The following is a 21,285-nucleotide window of genomic DNA, read 5'->3' on the forward strand; positions in this document are numbered from 1 at the left end:
GGGGTGGGGGCAGTATGGCATTTGGGACCAGGGATCAAACCCTGGTCCCTGCACTTGCCAAAGCAGGCGCTTAAGTCTGCTGAGCTATCTCACTGGCCCTTATAATTGACTTTTTTTTTTTTTTTTTTTAAACTTAGGATAGGGTCTACAGAGTCTATAGGGTCTCACTGCGTAGATTGAACTCGTAGTGATCCTCCTGTTTACAGACTCCCAAATGCTGGGATTACAGGCCAGTGCCACCACACCCAGTCTCAATTGCCATCTCAGAGCACCCCTGGGGTGGGGCCGGCACGGCAGGCCAGGGGATTGAACTCCCAGCCCCTGCATCTGCCTAAGCAAGTGCTTTAATCTGCTGAGCTATTTGGCTGGCCCTATAATTGACTTTTAAAAGTAAATCCATTTTGCTTCCTGGAGGCTGTCAAATGTCTTCTTTTAGACCTGCCCATTTATCTGTAAGGGTACAAGTCTTAGAGATTAGTTTGGGTAAGGTCTATCTTCCTAAAGAACTATGTATAGCAGCAACTACTTTGGTTTTTACATGCTGTCCCTAATGCTTGAGAATTGTTTTGGGGTTAACTTCTTATGGTTTCTCCTGTTCTTTCACATCCAGGAGCTCGGCTGCTCTTGGTTCCCCCCCATCTCTGCCTCTCAGTTTTTTTGGTGGCTCCTCCTTTTTCCCATTCCCTGAACATCAGTGTGTCTTGGTGCTTGTCCTTGATATTTTCCTCTGTCTTCCTCTGGCAATTCCTCTGGTAACTCTCCTGCCCAGATCTTGTAAGTCTTCTACCAGAGTTGTATATCCAGCTGCTTGCTTAGTGTCTCCACTTGTACAATTGCTAGATCATGTCCAATCTTTAAGTCCTGGTTTTATTCCCCAAAACTTATTCTGCCCCCCAGCCACCTTCTTCTCAGGAGATGGCAGTTCCATCCTTCCAGTTAGTCTCCAAATGAGGGAGTTTGCCTTCGATGGAGTTTTCCTTGGCTCCTCTGCCTTGCACATCATGACCCCGATCCAGTCAGGAAATCCTAGGAACTCTACAATGTACAGGATCAGGTGACCTCTCACAGCCTCACTCCTGGCCTTCACCAGATCACCCTCTAGCATGGATCACTCCAATAGCTTCCTAGGTGAGCGCCCTGCTTCTTCCTGGTCCCCTGGAGTGTCATCTTCATACCAAAGCTGCTGGTATTCTTTCTAAATACATCACGCTTAGAATCTCTCAATGGAAATTAGAACATTCTCTAGAAGTAAAAACTAAAGTTCCCACCACAGCAGCCTACGGTGTCCTCCATGATCTGGCCCTCCTGCCTCTCCGATCTCCTCTCCTCCCTTGCTCACTCAGCTCCTGCATTCACCTTCTCGTTGGCTTCCTCTGATTACTTGGTTAAAGCCCTGCTTCCCTTTCCTCCCCACATTCCCAACCCCTTTTATGTTACCCCTTCTTTATTTGCAGAGTACTTAATTTCCTTAACAACTTGAATATATTTGTAATTTACTTCTTTATTATAATTATTGCTTACTGTCTCTATATGAGTCTTTATTTATTATTTAAAATTTTTATATATGTCTTTGCTAGAATATAAATCTCACAAGGTTAAGGATCTTTTGGCCGTTTTCCTCGGTGATAGTTCTCAGGCTCGTGGCATAATGGCTAGAACACAGTGAGTACTTATACATTTGTGAAATGGCTAAGTATATTATGAATAAGTCTAAAGTGACAATATAAAAAGTTTATAACAGTTTTAATCTTTTTTATGTATTTAGTACAGGGTCTACAGGGTCTTACTACACAGATCAGACTTGAAGTGATTCTCCTGTTTTCAGCCTCCCAAGTGCTAGGATTACAGGCTCATGCCACCATGTCCAGGCTCAATCCCTGTCTCAGTGTGCCCTGGGGGCAAGGCCAGCATGGCACACCGGGGATTGATCCCCAGCCACTGTGCTCTACCTAAGCAGGCACTTTAGTCTGCTGAGCTATCTGGTCGGCCCTGACAGTTTTAATCTTTAAACTCCTACTTTCATGCTATAATGTGATTTTCTTTTTCTTCTTCTTTTTTTTGTCCCTGGATTTAGCATTGAACACAGGGCCTTCACAATGAGGCAAGGTCTCACTAGATTACCAAATTGCCTAAGCTAGGCTTGAACTTTCAATTTTTTCCTTAGCCTCCCAGAATACTCACATAGAACATGACAGTACTTTTATGTACATAACACTTAACAAATAAGGGCAAACTCAGCTAACTTCTGAAGAACTAAGGAACCACTCTAATGTTGTATATTGATGGGAGACTTGATGTGTTTGCCTTTTGTTTTTGGTAATGGGAATTGAACTAGGGACCCCACAGTTGCCAGGCAGGTGCTGTGCCGCAGTGCTACATCCCTGACCTGATGTGTTTGCGCTGACCCAGAGGTTTATATTGCCTTGCTGAAATTATAAATAGAAGACATTTCTGTACATCTGAAGCAACTTGGTCTTCAGTACCAACTGAAAAATCTCAAAGAACTTGGACTCAGGGATACAGGACAGGGGATACTAAGCCATACCCTGGCCATGGAGTTTGCTACCCTGAGCAGTGCTCAGAGTGTATCACTAAGACGTGTGTGTGTTTGATTTGAGACAGGTATCACCATATAGTTGAGACTATAATCTAGATGATTGGAGGGGAGGCCTGACCTTGTAGCCATTCCCTTTTTAAAAGCTTGCTTGGACATTGTGTTTTTGACCAACATTTGCCAGATGGCTCTGGGGGTATAGGGAAGGTTGCCTGATCCACCAAAAGTATATCTGTCCTTATCCTCTAGTGCTTGTGCATCTTTTTGGAGGACTCTCAAACCCATCAACTCCAGGAATACAGAACAGAAGATGGCTCTCCTGTGCATTCGCACTTTGCCAAGTGTCTTCAGTGCTAAAGACAGCTCAGGGCTTCTCACCCAATGACCATGCTGCTGTCCGTTTTTCCTTGTGCATCCTTCCTTCTAGCCCTGTCAGGATTTCGTCTCTCCCCACACCACACTATTGGGCACTTATTTAGAATTAGGAAGATATATTCCATCATGGCACATTAGAAAAAGGCTCAATTTTGAGGTATAAAATTGCAGGCGCTTCAGTCATGCAATCCAGCTATTTCTGCAGTTTTGTCAAACAACTCATTTTAGGCATCATGTGGCAAGAATAACTGAAATCCTGGCTTCAAAGCAGAGTTTACAAAGGAAAGGTGTAGGGTGTTTTTATTTTTCATATTTGTATTAGTACATGTTCGCAGTACGTAATGTCTTCCTTCACTTTAAGGAATGTTTACATGGACATTACACATCTTAGTTCTTTTTCTGTCCCCTTCACCTCCCTCCAACCCTTTTTGTCCTCTACATCTACAAAAGCTCTGTCTCCTTTTTTTTTTTTTTTTTCATTTTTTTTCTTTAAATCCTTTTTCTTTTACTCTCTTTCCCCAAGCTGTTATTTCCCTTCCCTTTTTTATTTTATTTTTTTTTATTTTTGCAGAACTGGGGATTGAACTCAGGCCCTTGTGCTTGCCAGGGGAGTGCTTATTCCACTGAGCCATCTCCCCGGTCCCCTCCCTTCCCATTTGGATAAGTTCTTCCTACTTCATAATATCTCTTCCCCATTTTGCCCCTTATTTATACTTCAGATTTCTCACACAAATGAAGTAATGCAATGTTTACACTTTATTTCACTTAAGATCAAGTTCTCAAGGTGCATTCATTGACCTAAAAATGCCTCAAGTTTATCCTTCTTTATGGCACAGTAGCGCTCCATTGTATGTAAAAACCACATTTTCTATATCCATTCATCTGTTGATGGACATATAGGCTGCTTCCAAAATTTAGCTATTGTAAATTGCGCTGCCGTAAACATAGCTATGCATGCATTATTTTAGTATGATGTCTTTAACTCTTTTGGTAAGATACTTAGAAGGAGAATAACTGGGTCTAATGGAACCTCTAATTTGTTTTTGAGGAATCTCCAGACTGTTTTCCATACACAGAGTTGTACCAATTTACTCTTCCACCAACAATGGGAAAGGGTTACAAGGTTGTGCACCATGCAGACAGGGCTTGAGCTGAGTCTACCTAGGAATGTAACTTTAAAATAAAATATTTAAATATGCCTCCCAGAAGTGTGTGTGGTAACAGTAATTTAGGAGCTGAAAGACAATCTATCAGTTACTCAGTTGTGCTGTTTGTTATTATTTAAGACAGGAAAATGAACCAAGGCACAGAAAGTTAAACTGCCAAAAGTCACATAGTTACAAAAGTGGCAGAACAGATATAACATTAAAAAAAGAATCCATGGAGAGAAATAGAAGCTTATTATAACTAAACTATAAACACTTGTAAGAAAAGGAATTAGCAAGCCAGGCATGTAGCACATGCGTATAATCTCAGCATCCTGGGAAGGACATTTAAGTTTGAGATGAGATTTCTTTCTCAAAATAAAATGGGGTGGAATGTACCTCAATTCAGAGGTCCTGGATTCAATTTCCAGTACTAGAGGGAAAAAAAGAAATGAAATCATTAGAGGGATGTTCTTTTTTTTTTTTTTTTTTTTTTTTTTTTCATTTATCCCTGGTTAACTCAATCAGGAGATTGCTTTGTCATTTAGACAAGAGTCCAGTTCTTCGGAGTTGACTGTAGCAGTTCTACTGGTTTTGTTGTCTGTCTTTCAGGGATATATTTGAAGCTCAGTATCAAGGCTATTGTATGAACATGTTCCTAAGAATGTGAGGCTCACAGTAGTATTCTTTTTAACTAAAGACCCAGTTTAGTATCTTGGGCCAGGAATGGCTGTTTATCTGTGTTCACTCAAGATTCAGACAGGACCAGAGCCTTGGGTCTGTTAAATGTTTTCAAACTTGTATATGATTCCAAAGTTTGGGATACTTTTTTTACTCAATTGAGAATCAAGTTGTATGAATTGTGTTATCTCAGTCTTAGCATTGCAACCAGATAAGCAGACTTAAAATTTTAATCTTGTTTTTAGTCTAGTAGATAAATATTGGACAGGGCTTTTAAAGGTTTCATTTATTTACTTTGTCTTCTCTTTCTCCCCCGCCCCCAGTTCTTTTGTATTCATTGTTCTGGCTTATTTTTCTAATTATGTTGATTGTTAGTTTGATTTTTTTTTTAGTTAATGCAGAATGTTTTTATATTTTGAAGAATTTTTTTAAAACTCACATATTTTATCAAAATTTTCTAATTTAAATTTTTAAAAAGATTTATTGAATTTTATTCTGGCCATTCAAGAAATACCAATTAAAACAACACTGAGATGCCATTTCACCCCAGAAAGAATGGCTATCATAAAGAAATCAACTAATAAAAATGCTGGAGAGGCTACAGTGAAAAATGAACTCTTCTCCACTGTTGGTGGGAATGTAGACTGGTACAATCACCATGGAGAACAGTGTGGAGATTCCTCAAAAAACTAGGACTAGAAATCCCATTCAATCTAGCTATTCCCCTTCTGGATATTTTCCCAAAAGAACTGAAAATATCACACCATAGTGATATATGTACACCCATGTTTTATAGCAGTGCAAATTTGTTATAGCCAAATCTTAGAAACAACCAAGATGGCCCATCACCTGAGAAATGAATGCCTCTCCTCTTGGTCTTCTAGTTTAATTTAGTTTTTCTATTTTTCATTAAAAGCTGGCCTATAAAGTTATTACTTTATATAATTTACTAGTCTAAATACCAAGATTTACTGATTATGATTAGCTATGTGCCAATTTTATACATACTATACTCCATCTTACTTGAACTTGTTTGGTGTTTTGTGGCCTAGAAGGGTTTCAGTTCATTGATTAATTCCTTTCCACAGTGAACTTCTAAAAAGGACATGAAGGTATTTAGGTCACACATTTTCTAACTCAATTTCACCGTATACTTTCATGAGAGAAGCAGCGCTGATTCTGGTTCTCCCATCAAGAGGTAAGCACCTGCAGGCTCAGAGAGGTTTACTTTTGCTCAGAGTTGCATGCTAAGTAACCAAAGTGCCTTTAGAATACACTTAGAACAGGTGCTCCATCTTGTCACTGCTGTGGTGCGCTCGCTCTCTCTCTCTCTCTCTCTCTCTCTCTCTCTCTCTCTCTCTCTCTCTTCTCTCATTACAACTCAGCTGAGCAGATTTAGCTATTTATTCATTGGACAAATATTCACTGAGTGCTGTGTTCCGTAAGCATTTCAGGTGTCGGCATGCAGTGGTAAGACTAGACTTCGACTCTTACAGAACTCCAGAAACCAGCAGACACATCCGCAGGCCATTTTCCAGTAGTGGTATTTTCTTCGAAGCAAACAATGGGATGGAAAGTGATGGTAGGAAGCAGCTTGAGTTTGGCAGGCAGCAATGCCCTCTCCACTGTGGAGTTATTAGTCTCACGGGAGGTAAAGAAGAGCACTCCCTGTTCCCCTCAGGAAGCCTGTAACAGAATTGCTCTAGTCTCATTAATGCCAATCAGTAGTTGAATTTTTTATCCCGCTTACTTTTATCCGATACATTAAAATCTGCATGTTGAATATTAAAAATTCTTGCATACTTGACTATTGATCTTGAGCATTGTTTTCTCTTTGCATATACTTAACTTTTCTAAAAATTCACAAGTATTATTTTGTTGTAGTTATTAAGTGAGTGAACATCTCTTTGTCTCTCCCTTTTTCAGTTGTATCTGTGCTTTTCTCGCTTTTCTAACCTTGCATTTATTTTCCTTCAGATCACAACATCTGCTGCAATTTGACTTTCAGGTTAGTGAAAATTTGCCCTTATTTCAGTTTTGTGCCATAGGCAGTATTCACCAGCATTCTCCTACTTGAGATGAATAAGGATCTCGTGGGCCGCTTGTGGCACCTTAATGGTTAAGTTAAACATTTACAGGACATGCTCGTCAAAGTTTTTTTAAAAAGTATTTTGAAAAAATGCAACACACTAGAATAGGAACTTGGTAAAAAGAGAAGACCTGAGAAATGTAGAAAACTAATCACTTACTAGTAAATTAAGACAAAGCTGCTGCCACTGATAAGGCAAAGTAGATTTGTTATGTGTTCTGAATTCATTACTGCTAGGTAATTTAACAGTGAATTTTAGAAATGATGTATGGTTTGGTCAGTCAAGAAAGTAATCCATCAAATGTAGATACCCAACATCTAAAAGACTTAAAATTTGTCTGTGAGAAAGAAATCTATAATTATTTCAAAATATTTAATTTTAAACTTATTTTGAGACACTTGGGGAATATAATTTTGTGAGGCCCCTATACTAAATGATGTGCCAAAGTAAGTATGGGAAAGGCTGGTGAAAACTGGATCTATCTACACAGTCCATTGGGGAATTTCATGCGAAAGTGTCCCTCCATCTCGCAGCTACTTGTTCAAAGAAACAGGTAAGGCCGCAGGCTTCCGCATGGACAGGGTAGCATCTCCTCCTCCTTGCTCCACCTCCAGTACCTAGCATGTGCCTGATGTTAAATCCCTATTTTCCTTTTTAAACCAGTTTCATATTGGGTTTATAGATTGGTTGAGCTGCTGAAGTACAAGGTCTACTAATCACTCATGACTTAGTTTTCATTTCAGTAGTTCTTTAGTTTTGTTTTTTCTTTGCTCTTTGAGATTGCATGTGAAAAATGTTCTATCTCTATCTTACAAAGAAAGGCATTAATTGGCTAGAGACTTTCTCAGGTCACACAAATATATTTAGGGTGAGTTAGGTTTTTTCCTCCTGTTTTTAAATAAACACAAATAGATGCAACACATGATGCCTCAAAAGAGCATTAACCACAAGCCAGAGTCCCTAATCTGCACAGCACTGTGACCATTCCAGGCCATTTATTTGAACGCTCCACTGGAGGGCCAGGGTCAGCTACTCACCCAGGCACTGCAGACGTGACTGAGCCCTGCAGCCATTTGGAGACCATGGGAGAGGCAATCTGGTCCCTTCACAAGAGCCAGGCTTCCTTAACAGCCATTTCATTCATACAAACTGGCCAGGATCCAAGTGTCTGTGAATGGTGAATCTGGTGTTCCAACAGGGAGATGCAAAGAAACGTCAGAGTCAAATTCCCATTTAGAAGAAGAAAATAAAAATCTAAACCAAAGGATTAAGTTTTTGTCCTGAGAATTGAACCTAGGGCCTTTTGCAAGTTAGGCACCCTACCACTATGCCACGCCCCCCCCCCCCCCGGCCTCTTTTAGTTTTTAGACAGGGTCTCATTGCATGGCCCAGGCTAGCTTTGAATTTTTGATCCTTCTACCTCAGCCTCCTGAGAAGCTAAGGTCACAAGTGTGTAGCACTGTGCCCAGTAGAATATTCTTTTTGTAACTTTCAAAGTATCTGGCACAGATTGACAGGCTCACTAAATAATTATAAGTTATTTAAAAATTCTAGTCATTTATTTTTACTTTAAGGTGAAGCTACCTTAAACTTTTCTTTTTTTGTGGAACTGGGGATTGAACTCAGGCCCTTACGCTTGCCAGGTAAGCACTTATTGTACTGAGCCATTTCCCCAGCCCCCTACCTTAAACTTTTAAAATTCAAGATTTGAGCTGCCATTTAAATCCAAATTGTTTTTAGTTGATAATTCCTTTAAAACATTTTATTAAACCTTACCTAAATTATGCTCTGCCCAGGGTGTGTTATTTTTTAATCCATGAGAATTTTTTTTTTTAAGCTGGAAAGGGAAAGATAATGAAGGCTTTCAAAGATTTTTAGAGTTAGAAAATATTTCCAAATGTAGACCACTTCTTCAAATGATCAGTCATCTCTTCTACACTTGGTGGCTGTTCATTCCAGATCATCTTCCTCAGTCCTGACCTTTTAATGTTTTAACAGTGCCACATGTCCTTACCCACACCATGGAAACCCTTTTAATGACATTGAAAGACTGGCGATCAAAAAAACAAGCCAGCTCCCCGTGCCTTGTAGAACCTCGGGCCAAAGGTCTGCTCTGCCTGGGCAGCTGCCGTGGAGGCCGTAGCTACCTGAACCAATAGATGCAGTGCTTTGAACCATGTTGACTGGCCAGTGTTTCCCTGCAGTTTGTCTTAGGAATGTTTGAGTCTCCCAGCACAATTGACTAGATTTAACAAACTGAAATGATGTTATGAGACTTTCCCGAACTGTGGTTATCTGGTAAGGGCTATAAAGTCTTACTTCAATGTTTTGGTGTAAAAGGCTTAGTTCTAGATGCCCATATATCTAGTTGTTTTCTTCCAGCATTAACCACCTTGTGTGTCTAGCTGGTATTCAGTGCTCAAGCAACGCTTCTAAGGAATGTCCCACTTGTTTTAATTTGTATCTTTTTCTTTCCTAGTAAAAATATAGAGGAAACAATGTTCTTTTAAAAAGAAAAAGAAGTCACATTCTCTTGTCCCATTCAGATTTCCCTTAATCCCATTTTGAAGTCAAAGGGTAGTGTGAAGTTTTGATTTGCAGCAGATTCTGACATTATCCATTAACCACTCTAACAGGCTTTCTACTCTCTTTCAGATGTAAGTCCGTGTTTTAAAGGAGCCAGGCTTTTTTCTTTGACTTTATCTTTCTAAAAAAGTATACTGAAATGGAATGGTCCCCCAGACTTATGGAATAGTTTTTCAAATGTTGGATGGATGTGTTCTTAGAAATTATCTCAAAAGTGGAGCACATGAGAAGCAGAAACTTGGAGCTAATGGCAATGAGAAATACTGTGAATTTATATCCCTTATTGGAAAGTAGGAAGGTGAAAAAATCAGTTTGAATCCAATAATCACTGGAAATACCATGTAGCATTTATTAATACTTTTAAAAATATGTGTTTGGTACAGGGTCGCACTGTGCATCTCGGACTCAGTAGTGATCCTCCTGTTTTCAGCCTCCCCAGCTCTGGGATTATCCGTGTGTGCCACCATGCCCAGTCTTGGTGGTGGCTCATGCCCCAGCGGTGGGGCTCGAAGGACACATGGTGCTAGGGATTGAACCCTAGTCCCTGCACTTGCCTAAGCAGGCACTTAGTCCACTGAGCCATCTCACTGACCTTAATTAGTACATTTTTAATGTATCAATAAATTTAAAAGACACAATTCCACCTCACTCCCACCAAGAGTTTATTCCCCCAGAGATGAAATGATTGCACGTGTGTCTGTCATCTACCCCCTGTGATAATATATGCATGAACAGGAAGACTAAACAGATGATCAGAAAATCAGCATGATCCCAAAGGACAGATGATGTCTGGTGACTGAACTCTTTTCACCTCCCAAAGAGTATTGTTAATTGCAACACTGAATGATACAAATTATAGATATTTTGCTTCTGTCTTTTTGCTCAGTTCTGAAAAAACTTCTTTTCCTCACATAGTCTGTCATACCCCCATTGGACCTACTTTCACCCTGCTTTTCTGGCCTTGCAGTGCTGCCTTTATTAATGTCTTATACTGGGTCAGCAGCCATTTTGAATCTGCTGTAAGACAGTTATTTTTATCTTAAGGTGGTCCAGTACTTGCCTTTCTTCTTTAATTACGTACTGTTCTCCAAAGACACTCTACCTTAGGTGCATTAAAGTTATATTATATTACATGAAAAATATTAAGCAAAAGAGCAGTTGCCCCTCAAGTAGAAGTTTGAGGGAGGGTAAGTGTAATGCTAATGACCATAATGGCACAGCTAAATAATCTTATAGTACAGCAGTGATTTTTCCCATCCTTTTGCCCAGTGTTTGCTTTGCACGTGTGTATCACTGTAGGAGTCACTTCCTGATCCTCGTCTCGGTCCAAGAAGCCAATATTTGTAATCCCAAAGTTACGTTACGGGAATCCCATCAAGTTGATTCCAATCTACCACTTTCAATGCAACCCATGGTGAAAATAAAGACACTAAATTATATTTTCAATCATCAGGGAGTCAAGGGACTCTAAGTCCAGCCATGGAGTTGCTTTGCAGAACCAAGAGTGTGACCCAGGGCCTCATCTGGTTTTATTCAGTGGAGGAGTGGCTTGAGGAGGATTGATTGAGAATTGTGGGAAGTAGGTGACTGCTGTGAGCTGAGCTAAGTGGGTGGCCTGCATTTACCTCTGCCATATGTGAGAGGATATGCAGAGAGTAATCTGCATTATACTATTTGCCATAGAGATAGTACCTACTGTTTTGGGAAGTCTGGTGCTTCAGCTTGGATGTAGTCTTTCAAGCCCCAGGAAGTCATAGCCTCTATTTTGAGGCTCAATCCCAGCTGGCAGTGCGGAGCATTAGCTCTACCATCCTGCATTAGCTCTTCCGTCCTGTCTCCACCTGGCTCACATTAAAGAGCAGCAGGTATAGGTCACCAGGGAAACATGCACTCCACCTTCAAAGCCCATCACCAACACCTCAGCTAGATCAATATACATTGCTTAAGGCCAATTGAAGGATAAACAGAAGTCTTGGCCAGCTCTGTACATAACAATATGAGGAAATAGGGTCAGGCTCAGTCAAAATGGAAACAGTTGCTCTTCTTTCAAGGAGAGCTGCTCAGGTGGTCCTCCACATATCACCACTGGGTTTTATTACACTGACCAGGGGAGAAGATAGGAGCTAGGACAGAGGCCATTCTTGTGAGATTATTGCTTTCATAGGGTGCTGCCTCTGACCTCTCAAAAGTGGGGCCTACTTTTGAGCTGTAGTGCCTGCCTTTAGTTGGCTGGCCAAAAAATGTGTTCTATACAGGGATGGAGATGTTAAGAGGAAGGAAAAATAGAGTGATTTGTCCTTTCGCTCATGGATATAGAATGAACAGATATTCTTGGAAGTGTTGCTTTTAATCACCATTAGATAACAGAACAATAGACTTTCGTACAATCTGGCTGCTGTGGTCAGCAAAAGCTGTTACTGCTTGAATGAAGGCAAAATGTTTTAGCAGGTGTTTAAGGTGTCAATCAGCAAAGGCTTTGCTAGTCTTCTAGAGGTATTCATGCCTGAATGAAACACATTTTTGACAAGATAGACCCAAGGATGCTTGTGCATTCAAGTAAAGTCTAACTTTATTTGTTGGCACTAGGGGTGAATCTAGGGTGTTGAAGATGCTAAACAAGTTTTCTACTTCTGGGCTACACTCTGACGAAGTTAACCTTTAAACAGTATTACCACCTTCATGGGTCATGGATTCTATTATAGGTTTTGTATTGGTTTTATGAATAGGTTGAGCATGAAAATATCTGCTCAACATTTTTATGTCTCTACTCATGTGACTTCATTAGAAATACCGCTTTTGTTCAATGTTAAGCTTTCTGCTAAAAAGAGCCCCTACCAGTCTCCAGAGGGTGCAAGATGGGCCAAAATACATACGACACACAGCAGCCATCATGAGAGGCCCAGGCCAGAGGTGAAGCACATCACACGTCTCAAGGACTGGTCTTTCAGTGAGAACAAATCTGAAGGACGCAGATCCAGAGCCTGCAGAATCTGCTCTTCCCCAGATTCCTTCATTTCCTGAGCCAAGAAACTTTCAGTTTTTAGTGAGGCAGTAGAAGAGGGAGTATTTGAAGTTTGCTTTATTTAAATGATCATGACAATAATGACAATCTGCTGAAATAATGGCTTCTATACTTGAGAACTCACACTTCCACTTAGGCCTAATTTGAATTTACCCTCTTTCAAAAGTTCCCAAATAGTTCACTCTATTATTTCTTATAAAAATTACGAAGTAGAGGAGGATCCGGGGGGGGTGGTCACAAATAAACCACTTACAGAGAATAATAGCAATTGGCAGACAGGTGTTCACAGTGTCATTGAAAAAATGACTAATAAATTTAGTCTTCTATAGATATTTAAAGAATATTTCTTTCTGAGTCATAGGGCTGGACATGTAGCTCTGTGGTAGAGTACTGACCTTGCATGCCTAAGGCCCAGGATTAGATGCCCAGCAGCACCATAGAAAGAGAAAAAGAGAAAGTTGTAATGCTGTAGGTCCTTTTGGTGCTCCTAAAGTGGACTGATGCATTACACTCTCCAAATTCCAAGTTAAGTCCGGGAATATGCTTTGTATCATGCCAATCTTAGATCAGGTCATTACTATAATCTCTTTTAACTCTTCCTAGAACCTAAACTCACTTTCAGTAGCATCACTCTTCTCTTTGCAGCCAAAAATGAATTTCCTTAAGGTGAATCACATTTTACTTTTTTTTTTTTTTTCCAGTAGTGGGAGATCAAACTTGGGGCTCTTTACCACAGAACTATATTTTAGTCTTTTTTATTTTTAAGACAGGACTCAAACTTTTGATCCTCCTGCCTCAGCCTTCCTTCACACTAAGATATATCCCTCATCCTTTAAAATATTTTTTTTTTCTTTTTTGAGATGAAATCTTGCTAAATGCCCGGCCAGGCTAGGCTCAAGCTTGTGATCCTCCTGATTCATCACCTCTAGTAATGGGGTTATAGGAATGTGCCACCGTTCCCAGTTTTCATTGTACTTTGAAATTAAATTGTAACCACGTTTAACAAAAAAAGTTAAATGAAGCAAATTATTTTTTTTTGTTTGACTTTTTGGGTTTGTTTCATGATTTTGAAATGGTCTGACTCCATAACCCAGGCTTGTGTTAGACTCATGACCATCCTGCCTTAGTCTTCCCTTGCTTCAGCTTCATGAAGGCTGCCAGTAGTTGTGTTGACTAAAAAGAGGGGAGGACAAAGAGAGGAGGACATCTTCTTGTGAAGAAGATGTGAGCTTGACACAGGGCATGTTGACTTTGATGTGCCTTTAAAACAGACGGGTGGACAAATGTCTAATTCGACTTGGAAGAATTTATGCAAAAGAATGGATAGAGTGAGACGTGAGTGAGGCTGGGAAGAAACATACAGTTCCTAAGGTTCTGAACAGCAGCTTTAGGCAATAGCAAGAAGTGAGGAAGGCTGAAGGGTAGACGAGACCACTGAACATTAGTGTGCTTAAGGGACATTGAATAAACCTGTCCTGCTGAGCCAGATGGGATTACAGCGAAGATCAAAGCTGGCTTAATGCAGCTTGCACACATGTTTTGTTTGGCTTTTGTAGGACAGGATCACAGAGTGTTCCCAATTTCAGTTAGGTGTCAACATTTCCACACAGAATCCAGAATTCTGTTTTTTTTTTTTTTTTCCTACTAAAGAGGCTGAGAAGTAGAATTGACAACATTGGTGATAATAACTCAAGTGTGTCTGTTTTGTGTCTTCACATACTTTTATATTATTTTCATAGGTCATGTAGACATTTGAATTTTCTTCCTCTGAGCTAGGGATCAGTAGGTAATAAATATACAAAGATATATTAACAACAGATTAAAGAGGGCTTTGAATACCAAACTAAGGAGTATAAGTAGTAACTGGGCAGCCTTTGAATAAGGGATTGATGAGATTAAAGCCATACTTAAGAGGATTATCCTGTACCAATCGGAAAACAGAAGTTAGACAGAACTGTTACCAATTTTGAAAGGGAAGATAAAAAAAGATGGTTTGGGATTTACAAACGGGTTTAAAGGATACGTGGAGGTGAACCTAACCAAAATCTCCTTTGAAAAGTGTGAAATGGAAACAAAACCCCATAAAATGGGAGTATTGTAGAGAGGGAGATGACATATAGAAAGCCCAGCACTGCCACATTGGGTCTGAGTTTGAAGGGCAATTTAGACTTCTGTGACTCAAGCCAGGGTTTGTTGTAAGGGACAGTGATATGCTAGGGGGGTGTTAGGAAAAGTCAAGCAAAATATGCTTCTCCACTGTCTGTAGCCTAGAATGTTCTCAGTAAATGGAGGGAAAGGGGCCCTTTGATCTCTCACCTCCACCTTCCATATCCAGAGCAACTGCTCCCTGAAAGGTCCTTTTAAAAAGGGGGGAGGGACTAAAATGAGTGATCATTAAGTGCATACCAGGCATTCTTCCCCACCCCCCTTTTGCAGCACTGAGGATCTACCTAAGGACTCATATCTACTAGGCAAATGCTCTACCACTGAGCTACAGCCCCAGCTCCTAAGTTCTTTACCAAGATAGTTTACTTAATCCTCACAATCATCCTTGGTAGGTACTATTACTATTTTCATTTTAGAGACAAGGAAACCAAGATTTCAAACTTACTCAAAGTTATAGGGCTTAAGACCTTTAGCCAATATGTGAAACTTTTCCTGTATCTTTAGCTCTTCTAGTGGTACACAGATGAGTAACTAGGGAACTTAGTTACTCTCTTCTTGGAAGCTATGCTATAATTTATTTCAGGGGTATCAGTTTGGCTACGTTCCCTCTAGCAGAAATAAAACTCCAGAAATGATGTGTTAACTGTCCTTCAGTTAAATATGCTTTGCAGATGATATGCTTGGTCACTGGGTAACCTTGAGCAAACTGTATGAAGATATGTGGGACATTCAAAGATCTCTTCTTTTGGCAAATGAATGGTTTAGTGTTATAAGATGTGTGCTGGTAACACTTTACTGAAAAACAATCCTCACAGAAATTCATTTCTTATTATGTAAGCCGTGTCCTGTTAGATATTATTTATATGTTCTCATGAAAAAGTATACAAGAAACATTTTAATTTGGGAAGGGGTGACAGCCCCTAACATTTGTAGAGAGACAAACATTTAATACAAAACCTCAAAACTTCTCAAAGCTTTCCTATCACAATTAAGATTGCATTTTCTTTGGTCTACAGATGAAACATGTGAATGAAACATTTCAAGAAGAAAAAAATAAAGAAGTGGTTCTCATGAGCATTGGTATCACTTCAGGAGTTGGACGGCTTCTCTTTGGCAGGATTGCAGATTATGTGCCTGGTGTGAAGAAGGTTTATCTACAGGTACCTTCTTATACCTTCCTTCCCCTATAAATTTATTATTCCATCATTGCTCAAGTATACACTAATGTTTAAATTTTATAAAAGTGAAAAATGCTTTCTATAGCATAATTTTTGCAAGCAGTTTCTCAAAGAGAAAATCAGTTATGAGTTTGAGTTATGAATATGCGAAATTGGCAAACAACAGGCATCTTTGTTTTATGAAGAACTCCACCAAACCAAAATTTCTTTCCCCCATTGCTTTTTTCCACAAAGGATTCTTTATTTTTGGCATTGCTCTTATAGTAACATGCAGACCTAATGCCCATTGCTGTATCTGGGGACATTTGAATTTGTGTGTGTGACTTTTGAGCTTATTAAAAATTGCCTGCTGGGTGTTAGGAAGTATGCATAAGCAAACTGCTAATTCCAAGATCATTACTGACAGTCAGCAGGTATTTAAGAGTCTACTTCATGTCAGATGCTGCTAAGTGCTACAGTTATGTGAAAGGTAGTGCTTTGATCTTCAACTAATAAGTAGTAAAGGTCTCCATGGGGGACAGATAAAACTGTTGCAGCGTGGTGAAATAATGAGTGTGCTAGATGGGTGCTCTGGGGAAGTCTGAGTCGCTAGTAGGGAGTGAGCAGTGTTAAAAGGTTGAGTAGTTAAAAAGCTGGGAGTATAGCTCAATGGTAGAGCATTTGCTTGACATGCCCAGGGTCCCAAGTTCAGTCCCCAGCACTGCACATTAAAAAATTCTTAAAAAATTAAAAGGATGAGCAGTAGTTACATAGAAAGGTGTTTGAAGCAGTGTAAACCACATGGGCAAGGAATTGGAGGTGTAGATAGTGTACGTGTCTGGGAAACAAAATGTTGGGTTGGACTAAAGAAGAAATAGTAAGTAGATGGATTGACCAGGTAAATAACCAGGTGGAAATTGCCTGTATGTGCATAAAAAAGGATTAAATTTATTCTGCAGTCTAGTAGAAACATTCAAGGATTTTAAGCAAGGGAGTGATGTAAGTTGTGTGTTTCATAGAAATCAACATGGTAGTTGTGAAAGGGTAGACTGGAATGGGGGGGCAAAAGTTGAAGAAGTCACAAAATGTCACATAGTGAATTAATTTCAGTGGCCACAAGTAGAAGATCTGTAGAGATAGAAGGTGGGGCGGTGGTTGTCAGGGCTGGAGGAAATAGTAACTGCTACTATCTATGGAGTTTTATTTTGGGGCAATGAAAATTTTGGTGACAGTAGTTGTACAACATTGGAGTACAATTTTAAAAAACATGGAATGGTACAATTAAAATGGGTGAATCTTATAGCATGGGAATTAAATTCCAAAGCTATTATTTAGAAAGTGCAGGCACAGAGAATAGCTGGCAATTGCTGAAGTACTCTATGAAGGAAAAACCAGGGCAGAGACTGGGATCAAATAGCAAACTAGGGCTACGGAAAACAAGTGGTTGACAGAGCCACTTAAACTGGGCCTGAGCTTTGTGGTGTGGCTAACAAAGTAGATGGTTTCCCTATTTTTAAAGGATCAGTAATTCAGTAAATCTCCAAAGGATGATCTCTTTTTTCCCATGTGAAATGTGTGGTGCTTGTAAGACAGTCAGGTTGAGGCTGTCTTCCCAGGGGTCCGCCAGTCTTATGATTGGGTGGAGCTTCCCCAGGAGGGCGGGTGCCAGGTATGGGGATCAGGGCAGGTGTGGGGACAGGGCATGGGGCTGGGGATCGGTGGTACCCTCCCCAGGCACATTGGGGCTAAGCCCAGCTGGCGTGGGGACGCGCAGGGACCATGCCTGGAGGCCCAACCACAGCACGGCTCATGGCCCGGCACACTGTTGCTCAAGTGCATGGTGGTGGGCAAGACATGTCTGCTGATGAGCTACGCCAACAGTGCTTTCCTCCAGGAGTAGGTGCCCACCATCTTCGACCACTACTCAGTCTGCATCACTGTGGGGGTCAAGCAGTACCTCCTGGGACTCTATAACACGGCGGGATAGGAAGACTATGATCGTCTGAGGTCTTTATTCTACCCTGTGACTGACATCTTCCTTATATGCTTCTCAGTGCTCAATCCAGCCTCATTCCAAAATGTGAGAGGAGTAGGTACCAGGACTTAAGGAGTGTGCACCAGACGTCCCCTTTTTATTAATAGGAACTCAGATCCATCTCCGAGATGACCCCAAAACTTTAGCAAGACTGAATGATATGAAAGAAAAATCGATATGTGTGGAACAATGACAGAAACTAGCAAAAGAGACAGGAGCGTGCTGCTTGGGGGATGATCAGCTTTAACCCAGATGGGGTTGCAGATGGTTTTTGATGAATCTATCATAGCCATTTGAACTCCAAAGAAACTTATAGTTAAAAAAAGAATGGGATCAAGACTGTTGCTTGATTACATGAAAAACATCTTTAGTAGCCAAGGAAACTGTCAGCTTCTTTCGGAAAGCATAGGAAATGCTACGGCATGGCAATACCCAGACCTCTTGCAATGAAGCAGTTTAAAACTTGAAAGAAAACAAAAATCCTGCCCTCAGCATTCTGTAAAGTTCTTTAAGAATGTCCTTTAAAGGTCTAATAAGCAGCAAACAGAATCTGAAGCCACAATCTATTATAAATACTTTATTTCAACTAGAAGGTACAATCTCAGGGTTTTCATATTTTAAAAATCTACAATCGTATGTTGAAACTACATGAGAAAAAAACAAAACAGTGCTGTGAATGGAACTGCTTGGCTTTGACCATATACATTTGTGCACAGTCCTTATGGAATCTCTTCTCCCTTTGCTCCGGTTAATTGCTCTTGTATGTAAGTGGCTTTCTATTCCAGTATATCCAGAGTGGTGAAATAACAAGGCTGGCCACGTAGCCAAAAGTTGCTCCAAGAATGCTAGAGATGGGCCATACCTGAGGAGAGGATGTGTGAGATCAAAAGTGAGCCACGCTGATTATTACCTGAGCACACATTAAACGTAACCTAGATATTTCTATATTGAAGCTTAATGTGCTTTTTTAAGGAATGCTAAAAGTGTAATCAGGTCATTATTGCATTTATCATCAACACTAAAAATGTATACATTTTAGTTAATGTGCATTAAACTATAACAAGGCTTCTGAAAAAAAAAAAAAGTCAGGTTGAGTTTGGAGTTTAGTGGGGAGTCTGGAGAAGAGACCTGTCAGACTTTGGCATTTATGGTCTATATCAGCAGAACTGAGGACCAGGGACCTGCTTGGAATGAAAAACTGGGGAATAGACTGTAGGGACGGGAGTGTCCAGCAGTATCTGTAGCGAGTTAGGGAGACTCTAAAAGCTTTTCACTGGATTTAGCAGTCAGGAAGCATTAGTGGCCCTCCAGAGAGGGGCTTCAGTGAAGTGGTGGGAACAGAAGATTGATGACAGTCACGTGAGTAACTGCAAAGATAGACGCCCATATCCAACGCTGGAGGGAAGGTAAGAAGAGCCGAAAGGACTTGGGATTCAGGGCTTAAGCATGTCCATGTAATGTTCTAGATGATAGGCAGGATTTCAACAGTGCCTTGAAAAAGAGGAAAAACTTGAGAACAGGAAAATGATTGCAAGAGGCATTTATTATATATAAGTGAATTCTGCAAACTGACTACACTAACAGCTACTGTTTGTTGAGCACTTCACGTGCCAGATCATAAACTAAGTGTTCTACATGAGTTTTCTCATTAATCTTTGTCCCAGTCCTTTAAGGGAGTGATTGTCCTTATTTCCACTTACACATATGAACACTGAACAACAGAGAAGCTACCTTATGGGGTGTCTGTGTTTATGTAGGCCCAGGCAGATAATGAGAGGAAAGAGCCTGGTCACACAGTACAAGGAAGGTAGGCTGTTACTATTTTATGGTCATTATTCCCCCCTTTATCAATGCCTGCTTGTGGGCATCCTTGTTTGTTGTAGTCATTTAGCTGTCTTCAGTGTCAAGAGAGCCCTCTAGAGAATATTTGTTGTACTACAGACTTTTAGTTTTAATTGTTCAAAAGGCCTCTTGTGCCTGGAGAGTTTAGACACCCAGGACAGACACAGTCCCTGTGCTCCTGGACGAAGAAAGGAGAACGCTGGGTGTCTTTGGGACAGGACAAGGAGACTGGCATCGAGAGGGTGTAAAGCTAGGGGGACCAGCTATCCAGGCCCTAAAGTCAAGAGGGGGAGATTGTACTTTAAGTACGGGGGCCATTATTGGAGAATGTTGGTCAGGTTTTACATTTTGCTCTGTGTTATGGGGAGGCAAGAATGCGGAATAGGAAGGACAGTTAGATGATAAGTGGCCCAGGTGAGGGATCACGGGGCCCTGCTGCAGTGAATGAAGTTGTGGTAGTTTTTGTAGTGCTAGCAATCCAACCCAGGGCTTTGCACATACTTGGCAGGTACTCTAGCACTGAGTTACATCTTTTCTTCTTCCCTCTCCCTCTTTTTTCCCTCTCTCTCTCCCTCCCTGGTACAAGAGGTAAACCCAGACCCTTTGCACTAAGTTGTATCCAAAGCCTTTTATCTTTCTTTTAAAAAAATTTTTATTTTAAGACAATGTCTCAAGGGCCGGCCAAATAGCTCAGCGGACTGAAGTGTCTTCAAGCAGGTGCAGGGGCTTGGGGGTTCAATTCCTGGGCCTGCCATGCTGGCTGCACCCCCGGGGTATACTGAGATGGCAATTGAGACTGGGTGTGATGGTGTGTGCCTGTAATCTCAGCTCTTGGGATGCTGTAATCAGGCAGATCACTACAAGTCCGATCTAGTAGTGAGACCCTGAACACCCTGTAGATCCTTCTGTAAAATACAAAAATAAATAAATAAATAAAGACAGGGTCTCTCTAAGTCATTAAATTGCCCAGGCTCAGCTCAAACTTAAAATCCTGTTGCTTCAGCTTTCCAGAGAGCTGGAGTTATAAGCATGTACCACCATACTCTGCACATTTTATTTAATTTTATTTTGAGCCAAGGTTTTGCTCTGTTGCTCAGATTCACTTCAAACTTGGAATCTTCCTGTCTCAGCCTCAGAGCACTGGGATTACAGGTATCTGCCCCTACACCCAACTCCCAAACAATTTTTGAAAGATTTTTTTCTCTTACAGATGGGACGGACATTTGGAGGGCACATTTTAATACTTGACTACTTTAAGTAATTTATAAGAAAATTTATAACTTCTCCTATGTGGTCAGCAGTGGTATGGCAATGAGTGAAGTCGGGATTGTGGGTCGCATGCTTCAATGCAGATGAAAGGTTAGCCACACATGGCTGCTGTTAGGCCTTAGCTAGTGTTTCGCGTGCAAATCGAGGGCAGTGTTTGTGGCACCTAGTAGAGCATGCTGACACGGGTGGAGCGGCTGCATCTCACAGACAACAGGGAAGGAGCAGGAACTTCTTACTGTTTGTTCTGTGGCTGATGCAGCCACCCACAGGTTCTGTCTTGTGAACACAGCAGGGCAGGAGAAGACACAGCGCTGGAGCCCTGAGTTGCGCCTCTCTCTCCCCTTTCTTCTGGCTTTTTTTCCC

The 21,285-nt window shown here is 40.7% G+C and overlaps 1 protein-coding gene and 1 pseudogene across 3 annotated transcripts in view; both read left to right on the forward strand.

The window, feature by feature from the left end:
• Positions 1 to 21,285, forward strand: part of Slc16a10 (solute carrier family 16 member 10) — a 130,868-nt gene that overhangs the window by 97,087 nt on the left and 12,496 nt on the right. Inside the window, exons 4-5 of one of the 3 annotated variants that reach the window (XM_023722304.1) lie at positions 6,733 to 6,763; positions 15,636 to 15,718. The exons of 1 other annotated variant lie outside the window; for it this stretch is intronic. In XM_023722304.1, the coding sequence (XP_023578072.1) occupies positions 6,733 to 6,756 (24 nt within the window). In that variant the 3' untranslated portion in view covers positions 6,757 to 6,763; positions 15,636 to 15,718. Of the gene's footprint in view, positions 1 to 6,732; positions 6,764 to 15,635; positions 15,780 to 21,285 lie in introns of those variants that run through there. One more of the 3 variants, XM_004637498.2, reaches the window with a different exon arrangement.
• LOC105743005 lies at positions 17,479 to 18,261 on the forward strand (annotated as a pseudogene).

This window comes from Octodon degus, unplaced genomic scaffold, assembly GCF_000260255.1.
Source record: "Octodon degus isolate 3935 unplaced genomic scaffold, OctDeg1.0 scaffold00090, whole genome shotgun sequence".
Taxonomy (NCBI): Eukaryota; Metazoa; Chordata; class Mammalia; order Rodentia; family Octodontidae; genus Octodon; species Octodon degus.